Source organism: Colletes latitarsis, chromosome 5 (assembly GCF_051014445.1).
Source record: "Colletes latitarsis isolate SP2378_abdomen chromosome 5, iyColLati1, whole genome shotgun sequence".
In the NCBI taxonomy this organism is placed as follows: Eukaryota; Metazoa; Arthropoda; class Insecta; order Hymenoptera; family Colletidae; genus Colletes; species Colletes latitarsis.
The window spans coordinates 22,552,027-22,561,921 of NC_135138.1; the positions used below are offsets into that span (position 1 = coordinate 22,552,027).

Here is a 9,895-nt window from a genome sequence, read left to right on the forward strand (position 1 = left end):
TGGAGGGATGTATGGAAGTAAACACATAACATCTTTATGTTTGTCTTCTGTTACTGCTTTAGTGGTGATGTAGAATGGAAGTAATTTAATATTTCCGTATATTTTTGGTCTTCCGCTTTTAGGCGAAAGATTCAACATGTGGTATGTAGAATCATCTAAAGAAGTTTTATAGAACATCTTATAAGGTTCATTTTTCAAGAATCTCATTCATTGAATTTGCAGCCAAGAGATAGATTCGCCCGCGGTATTTTTTACTCTTCTTGACGTTGACTCTTCTAGTGGTTTCGTTGTACCGCTCGTTTTACCGAACATGTATTTCTTCTTTTACACTTTTCTATCAATTCACAATAATGCGCAGGGTTGTATAAGTAATTTGCTCTTTTTTATTTTCATTTCTATCGACCCAAAATCACGGTCATTCAACAATTTTCGTCCACGTCAATGCTACTTTGATGTTACGATTTTGGCCTGAACAAGCATCACTGTAAGCTATTACGTGTTTTTTAGTAGTTATATCCTCCATATGCATTAAAATGCATGATGCTACTTCCTGTGCATCTCTTAAAGCTGTAGTTTCATCCCATACATACATCTTGTAATTGTCATTATGGAAATTATGGGAACCCAAGTTGTATACGTATATATTTCGCTTATAATAAGCTAACGAAACAAAAAGTTTTGGATACGGAAGTGCTTTTTACAAATCAAATGAGAATCCACAATGTTCCCTGGGATTTTCTTTCGCTTTTTTCTGGTCTTCTGCAAGACAGTTTCTAGCTCGTTCGGCATTTTGCAAATGTAAATCACGACTTTGTCTAAGATGTAACTTCTCTTCCTCATTACTATATGCTTCGATTTTTCCCTTCAGTAAATCGCATTTTTAGTACGTGTCTTTTCGAGGAGCATGGAAATTTAAATTAAATTTAGTATTAAATACTTTCCTGTAGATCCACCCTTTAACAAATGATTGGTTATTTTCCTCACATATTTTCTTTACATATAGGCTATACATTTTACGAATATCTAAATGAGGATTCAAATATTTTCAACCGGGAGTGTGATGAGCTCTGGTGTAGTGGCTCTCATATTATGTTGGGAAACTTAAAATATGTTCTCGTATAGCATTTATCTTAATTTCATCTGTTTTTCGCGTAGATCCAGGTATCTTCCCACGACGATCAGTTCCAGATGTTTTAGCATTCAGAGCGTGAGTTAACCGCCCTACAGAAATTTTAAATGTATGTAAAAAAAACTTTCTGTAGACCGACACTTCTGAATTATTATTTTTTGACAGAAAATATTTGTAACTGCATTTTCTCATTTATCTTTCAAAAGTTCTAGGCCGCCTTTGTTTTATTAATCGTTGTTGAACTGTAGTACAGAGATATAGATTCTGGGTTTCAAAATCTTTTAATTTCCAGACATGATCAAAAATAGATTTTCTTTCATTATATTCTAGGCGATCTAAACATTTTTTTGAGCAAACGCAATCCTTATTTTCAAAAATTTTGACACTCATAAGTTTCGATTTTTTTGTTGTGTATTCTTCGCCATTATTTCTCTCTAATTTCTCTGATATTTTGTGCGTAACTACTTTCATTTCTTGTCCTCTTTCTTGTCTTACCTTGCACCATTTCTGGGGTTTCTAAATTTGTAGTGAAGTCCTGGCATGATTCATTTGAAGATGATAATTGTCTTATTCTTTTCCGTTTCTTTCAAGTATTACGTGGTCGTATAATATCTGCAAATCACATCATATCCGAATTATAATTAACATATTCATATAATAAGTACGTTGTCATTAACATAGCAGAACCGCTATCTGTTGACATAGTGGTAAAATATATAAATTATTTTTCCGCCAATAATTAGTTCGGGAGAGCCCAACTGAATTAATGCACTTTCAAAATAGAACTAAATGAATTCCATATATTATTACGTAGACCGGAAGGTATTGTTTCTGTTATTGTTTGATTGTCATTTATCGGCTTATTGTGTAGTTCAGAAACGAGCCAAAGAAGGCCACGTGTTATTTTAAGGTTATATTTATATAATTTTTTAAAATTCTTGACTTAGACCACTTTCATAATTATGGGCTCAATTGGTTGTTGTTTCTATCTTTTCTGTGGGAAACAAGGCGCACTTTGCCTGAGGTCTCATTAGAGCGAGACGGTGAATGCTGCTGAGTTTGCAGCAGTCGGAGTGAGCGGTCCAGCGCGGGTCTCGTGACTGCTCGTGTTGTCTCTCTCGCGCAGGAATGCGCTGAGCTTGCGTCTAGGCGCGAAGTCACTGCGGCCAGATGCGCGGTATCGCTCCGATATGACTTCGCACGCTTAAGATATTACGCCTGAATAATACAATACAGTGCATATCATAAATATACCAACCACTTAAAATGTAAGGAATTTGATCTTTTGGAAATAAATTGAGATACAATAGCACTTTCTATTTCTAGATAGTACTACAAAAATAAATATTCAAAAGCAGTTCCGTTAGTTTATTGTAATTAATATCTTAAGTGACGGAAGTATTGTTTAATCTGTGTTTCGTAAGTATACCAACTGTAAGCAAAACTCATTTTATTTTAACCAGTTAACTGTGTCGCTCCGTGTTGAAAGTGCGAATTTCTGTGTGTCATGAAAATCGATCGATGACAAGTATAGTCGTCAAGCGCAGAGTAACTGTCGCTGTTAATATTTTATATTGCATCAAAGAGATAAGTTTATTTTATAAAACTCGTCATGACAAAAAATTCTGGCACTTCTCCATGACGAGTATACTCGTCAAACACAGTTAACTGGTTAAATCTCATGTACGAAAACAAAAATTTAATAATTTATAACGTTTCCACCACTATGAATTACATCAAAAATTCGATTTTACATACTTATAATAAGACTTTTTATAATATTTTTATCTATATTATTTCAGGTTTCATATTTGTGTAATCCATGCTGTTTCAAGAACTATTTTACTTTGGTATGTTAAAAGTTTCGTCTCCGACGGTTCTGGGGTAAGTGCCGTGGGGTTCATCACAGTCCTCTTACCAAAAGGCAAAAAGCCTTCTCCACTACGTGGCGAGATCCTTCTAGAAAACCTTTATCGCTTTTCACGTGCCGTGCAGCCCCATGGCTTTGGTTCATCGGCCACGCACACGGTATATGTATACCTTTGATGATCGGCGATCGGGCTCTCTATCGCCGACCCATGAACAAAACATCCGCGACTCTTAAACCGCATCCCCACTGAGTCGGCTTTTGCCGTTCGGCACTGCCGAAAATTGCGTCTCCACTGTGTCAGCATTTGTCGTCTAGCACGGCCGATCAGCACTCTAAGTACTTCTCGACAAAGCCAAACACTCTAAAGACCTGCATCGTCTCGGATAGCATGGCTTGAAAAGCCGAATGGCATGCCGACGAGTCGATCGGCACGATGTCGGTAACCATCAGAAGACATCGTGCCAAGACCGGCAATTAACTTCTGTTGCTGCTGTATTCCCAGAAAACAAACAAAAAATGCAGAGTACATCAGTCAAGCAGTCTTTTGAATCCTCAACGTACCCTAGTAGTACAAAATATTGGATAAATATTTTTTTCAAATATTGAAAAAATATTTTTTAAGCCACACTTTTTCATATGAGAAAAATATTGGATCTGAATATTGTATACATGTACAAAAAATATAAATTGAATGTTTCATATGAGAAAAATATTGGATCTGTTTAAAAAATATAAGCTAAATATTCGGAGAATATAAACTACATATTTAAAAAATATTCAGAGACTATAAACGAGATATTTAAAAAATGTAAAGTAAATATTCAGAGGATATAAACTAGGTATTTAAAAAATATAAAGTAAATATTTAAAAAATGTGAATCCAAATTTGAAAAATATTAATTCAATATTTAAATAACATTCAATAAAATCTTCAAATTTAAGAAAAAGTTATACAAATACTTAATCTCTATGTATATATTATCAACTACTTTCTATGCACTGCTTCAGATAATATTCCATTTTGTCTACGAAAAAGTCTTGTTACAATTCAGAAATTTCTACGGCAGCTAGGGTGGAATTCGAACTCGGAATTATCGTTTACTACGTCACGTGTTTCCTCGCTGAGCCATGCGAACCTACATTGTTACACTCATTACTTTCTAGACTTATAAAGGCTCAAATATATAAAATAAAAAAAAATATATATATCTTGTATCAAATCATATAATTATTAGAAGAGATAAGCTTCTGTTAAAAAAATTGTTTAGTTAAAAATCAAACTACTTTTTTTTAATGAAGTATATTATTAATTGTATATTAACGACAAACAGATATATATTTTCTTAAGTACTTCCATCGTAGGTAAGCATTGAAACACACAATATATTTGCTAAATAAACAAAACATTTTATTGCGAAAAAATATATTGTTATAACATATTATAGTATAAAAAAATAATATAGCATAATATAATAAATAGTAAAAACAATGAAATAATATGGTATAGTATAAAAATAATATAGTATAAAAGAATATTTGTTATAATATATATAATATGTTTTAAATAAGTTAAGTTTTTAGTCTAGATTTAGCTGTTGCTAAAAATAGAGACACGATATTTTTTATTTCCCTGTCTGTAATAGACGCCTGCCTTCTTGTTGCTACTGTGAAATAAAAAATAAAATAAGTTGCATATTATATATTTTTTAAACAAAACTTAAAAGTTATAAGTATATTTACCAGTTACAGCATCATAGAGTTTTAAATTAATAAAAAGTAATTTTTTTTTTCTTCCCTGCCCTGAATAAGAAGTTGCCGCTTGGTTTGACATTAATTTGTTCATCTTGTTGTATATGATTTTCTTGTTTGTATCGCCGCCGACTAAATACAGTAGTTGTACATGGAAGAAGTTTTGCGATTATTTATTTGATAAAAATTTGAAACGGTATTGTTCTAATAATTAATTGTAAAAATACAGCACTATGATTTTATTCTTCTGGATTTATGTAAATACAAACCAGTAAATTAAATTTTTCAAAACTTTTTGCTATTGTTGTATCAAAATTGGTAATTTCGGCAACAGATTTCAATGGTAATTGGTCCAAAAAAGACCTCTCCTCGCCATAATAGAAGGTATTTTGAGGCGTATTATTCACATTAATTGCTATGTTATTTAATAGCCTTTCAATACCTTCTAATTTCTTGAAAATTTGGTTTATTTCATATTTTATTTCTACATATTGATGATTTAATAATGCCAATTGTTCTTTAGTGAACGACGTCGTATCATCCACATCTTTATCTGTACAATTACATAAAATATAATATTCGTATCATTACGTTTATTATTTAACATATATGTATAGTATATTTACCATTACATATTTCATTGATTATGGTACTTTCATGTTTACAATAAGATTCAACATAAGCATTATTTTTTCTACTTACTTGGTGCTACTGTTTGCGGTTGCTGAATATCATCGCTTTCAGAATCAGAATCGGAATCGTGCGGAATCATATTTCGCTTTTTCATTACTCTTCGTTTTGAAGACATAGTAAAACCCTTAGACATAACAGAAAGAAGTAATCAATACTAATAATAATTAATACTAATAATAATAATGCATAATTAATAAGATAAATGAAGAAATTCACATGCTACAAAGTATGAACGACATTTATATATAAATGCTTTATGTGTAATTTCATTGAGAGCACATGACCAAATTTCATCTGTGAAATTATCAAATTTAAATATTCCTATTAATTTCGATTTGATAGGGTATTTGTAAAAAGGTTTCAATTTTGTGGATAATCTACCAACTACTTTATTTGTTGATATCTCTAGGATCTGTAGGACATAATCATTCCTTACAAAAATGTAAGAGTCTCGAAGTCCGTAAGCTTTTATATTAAAACAAGGGAGATGTATTTTCTTTTTATCATATTCTACACATATTTTTCTACTAATTTCTTTAATTGTAGGTGCTCCATTTTCCGATAACCTTCTTATTACCTGTGCTAGTGGTTTATTCCACCTGCGTAACATGCTTATTAGCTTCCCTAAGTAATTTTCAAAAGGAAAACAACTTAATTCCTCTAAAGAATATTTTAAATTTTGAACATCGTCTGTAATGTGCACTAAATTGTGAACATTATATATACTATATTCTCTGCCATACAAAATAGAAGAATCATTAACAAATTGAATTAGCATTTCTCGAGCTTTATTTAGCCACTCTACATCTAAATGTAATTTATTATGTAGCAGAATTCTCATAGCTGCATGTAGTAATAAAAAGTGGTTATACAAGATATTTGGAAGGATTTTCTTTAAAAGAATGGGTCCTAGATACAAGAGAAATAAACGAAACTCCGTAGCTTTATATCTAGGCAATTCCGATATGGATCGTGATTTACGGCTAAATTCACTAGGTAAATATTTTGCTGCAGAAATCATTCGCTTTGATAATTTATTCCTTTGCTGTAATCTAAACTCTACTTTACACCAATGATGAAGTAATTTTTTCATTACTCCCAAACAGCGTAAATGCATATAATTTAAAGCAAAATGTTCTATTATATTTAATGTGCTTCTATTTAATAAGGGTGTTCTTTTATTGTTTTTATGGTGATTGACGTCGCGAAAATTTAAAAAATCTTCATGTGTCCGAGCACAGGCATTATGGTTTTCGTAAATAATTCGGTTTTTATAGTATGCACCCTCTTCTGTGCATCTTTCGCAACTATTGCGACCTGTATGCCCTTTAATATTTTTTAAAAATGCTCTCGCAGGTGCATCACATGTAAAGCATATTACAGATACTTTAAAATTAATATTATTATAAAATAATCCATGTTTTAAAATATCATTTAATTCATTTGTAAAATCATTTAAATAATCAGCTAAGGAATTTGGTTTTGCATCACCATAATATAACGCTATCGGAAAAGGAGACACGATATAATTGTTTAATACCAGTTTGCATAAAATGGGCCAAAACTGCTTGTTCGAATTTTTTGAAACTGGAACACCATCGATATTAAAAATTAAACGAATTGCTAAAGTTTCTTTAATTTCAAGAAATATACCTATTTCAGCTTGCAACAAGTTTAATAGATGTGATTTTATACCAAAATATATACAGGGTGTTTGGCCACCCCTGGGAAAAATTTTAATGGGAGATTCTAGAGGCCAAAATAAGACGAAAATCAAGAATACCAATTTGTTGATGGAGGATTCGTTAAAAAGTTATTAACAATTAAATTCAAAAATTGCAAATCGTTCTGGAAAAATTATTTTCGGTTGCGGGGGTGAATTGCAATCATTTTTGGTCATTACACATACCCCTGAAATCCTACCCACTTTCGAGAAAAAAATTCGAATAGGTACAGAAATTTTTAGACGAAATTAAAAAATTTTAAATCCCACTAAAAAAATTATACTTAGTTACAGGGGTCAATTACAATCATTTTTTGTCAATAGACATACCCTCGAAATCCTGACCACTTTCGAGAAAAAAATTCCTTACCAAAAATATCATTTCTGACCAGAAATGTTACCCCAAAATTTTGTGCGAATCTTTAAAACGTCATAACTTCTGAACGGATGGGACGATTTTAATGTTTAAAAAAGCAAACTACGCGTATTTTAGTGTAGAATATGTACAAATCGTAAAAATATTGAAAAAGTTGCTTCTTGACTCCGTAAAATGCGAAAAACCCCATAAAAATGGTCCATTTTTCAAATAGCCATAACTCCTACAATTGTAAATATATTTCAATGAAACTTTTTTCTGAAGTAGTGCTCATGGATACCTACAAAAAAGTATTAGACAACTTTTCTGTAGGGCGCTAAACAAAATTATTAAAAATGAAAAATGAATTTTTAAGAAAAATCGACAGGGTAGATGGCCTAAATTTTTCGACGAAAAAAAAAATTTTTAATTAATTCTGAAAAAATTATTTTCGGTTGCGGGGGTCAATTACAATCATTTTTGGTCATTACACATACCCCCGAAATCCTGCGCATTTTCGAGAAAAAAATTCAGAACGGGCGAAACTTTGAACGTTAATAACTTTTTAACGAAGCCTCCATCAACAAATTAATATTCTTGATTTTCGTCTTATTTTGACCTCTAGAATTTCTCATTAAAATTTTTCCCATGGGTGACTGAACACCCTGTATATTGCGCTAAATTATCCTTTTTGCTTAAAACGGACACAATATTTGATGATCGTTTAGTTTTCAACAGAGTGCGGGAATCGCATGGAATTTTGTATTCTGGAAAAATGTCCTTCAAACCTCTTAATAAATTACTTAGTTGAGTATGATTAATTTTATTTTCTAGAGACCATTTTTTTAAAAAAGTAATTAATTTGAAATTTCTAATAGCACTGCATTTATCATCTGAACTGTAATTTTTGTCATTCCTGTTATTTGTCATTTGAAGATAAAATTGTTGATCCAGATCGGATATAGCGAGATCATTAGTTGACTGTGAATTATTAGTTGGCATGATTATTCTATTTGATTCTTCATTTACTGTGTCGAAATTCTGATTCTGATTGAAAGCTATCTGTTGTTTCTTTATAAATTTATATTTTTTGTAACGTCGTTTTTCGGTCATTATGAAATTTATGTAACTGCAAACTAAATATGGTGTATAAAAAACTATTCTTGAAAACTTTATTCGCAAGTCTTCAGAAAATTAAAAAAAAAAAAATATATATATATATACAGGGTGGGGCAGTAACTATTAGCACCTCAGATATCTTGGAAACTATAAGTTTCACAGAAATGTTTACCAAAGTAAATTGCACAGTACGAAGGGCGCTATTGGGTGGCGATAATAGTTTTTTTGCAGGTGGAGGTACTTCGGACATTTGAAGGTCACATCCATTTTTTTAAATGGATCGGTATGTTTTTGCTTCCGTATCACGATAGAGGATCTTAAAACGAGTTCAACGACCTATTACACAAGGTCATTGAAGGTCATAGAAAGTAGAGAAAGGCGATAATACTTACGGTTTTGGTAGTAAATGAAATATGTTTATAGTAGGTGTTCGAAATGATGACCATCACTGTCAATGCACCGTTGGATTCTTTTTACGATTGATTGACTTGTAAGTCTAACAGCGTCAGAACTTATTGATGCACAGGCTGCAATAATTCGCTGTTGCATATCGTGAGATGTAGTTGGTACTTCTTTGTACACTTTCTCTTTCAGTGTTCCCCACAGAAAGAAATCTAAAGGTGTTATGTCTGGTGAACGAGCTGGCCACGATATTGGACCACCGCGTCCAATCCAACGATTTCGAAATTTTTCATCGAGTTCCCTTCGCGCAATCGATGAATAATGTGCTGGGCATCCATCATGTTGATACCACATGGTTTGTCGTGTAAATAAAGGTAACTCTTCTAGCAAAAGACCCAATGTATCCTTAATAAAATTAGCATAGACGTTGCCATTGAAATTTCCATTGACAAAATAAGGTCCAATAATTTTATCACCTATGATACCGCACCATACATTCACAGACTATTGTTTATGATGTTCAACCTGTCGCAGCCAATGTGGATTTTCCGCTGCCCATAAATGCATGTTATGCAAATTAACATTCCCGTGATTTGTGAATGTTGCTTCATCAGTAAATAAGACGGTATTGAAAAAAGCTCATTGTTTTGAATCTGACGTATAGCCCATCGTCAAAACTCAACACGATTCATGAAGTTGTTCCCATGCAATTCTTGGTGAAGACTAACGTGATACGGATGAAATTTGTGACAGTGCAAAATGCGAAGTACGCTCCTCCTACTAATGCCAGATTCGCGTTCAATTTGTCGCGAACTAATATGAGAATTTCTAGACACACAAGCGAGCACACCGATT

At 32.2% G+C, this 9,895-nt stretch overlaps 1 protein-coding gene across 1 annotated transcript; it reads right to left on the reverse strand.

Moving 5' to 3' along the window:
• Positions 1-1,696: 1,696 nt before the first annotated feature.
• Positions 1,697-6,535, reverse strand: LOC143341998 (uncharacterized). Its single transcript, XM_076765478.1, has 4 exons — positions 5,878-6,535; positions 5,451-5,565; positions 5,018-5,301; positions 1,697-1,741 (listed from the first exon to the last, which is right to left on the reverse strand). The coding sequence occupies exons 1-4, from the start codon at positions 6,532-6,534 to the stop codon at positions 1,697-1,699; spliced, it is 1,101 nt and encodes a 366-aa protein (XP_076621593.1). The 5' UTR covers position 6,535.
• Positions 6,536-9,895: the final 3,360 nt, after the last annotated feature.

Coding starts and splice junctions, on each gene's coding strand:
- LOC143341998 (XM_076765478.1), bottom strand. CDS start 6,534: ATGAAAAAATTACTTCATCATTGGTGTAAAGTAGAGTTTAGATTACAG. Junction 5,566..5,877: donor TTCGAGACTCTTACATTTTT/GTAAGGAATGAT, acceptor GTTATGTCTAAG/GGTTTTACTATGTCTTCAAA. Junction 1,742..5,017: donor TTGAAAAATTTAATTTACTG/GTTTGTATTTAC, acceptor TGTGATTTGCAG/ATATTATACGACCACGTAAT.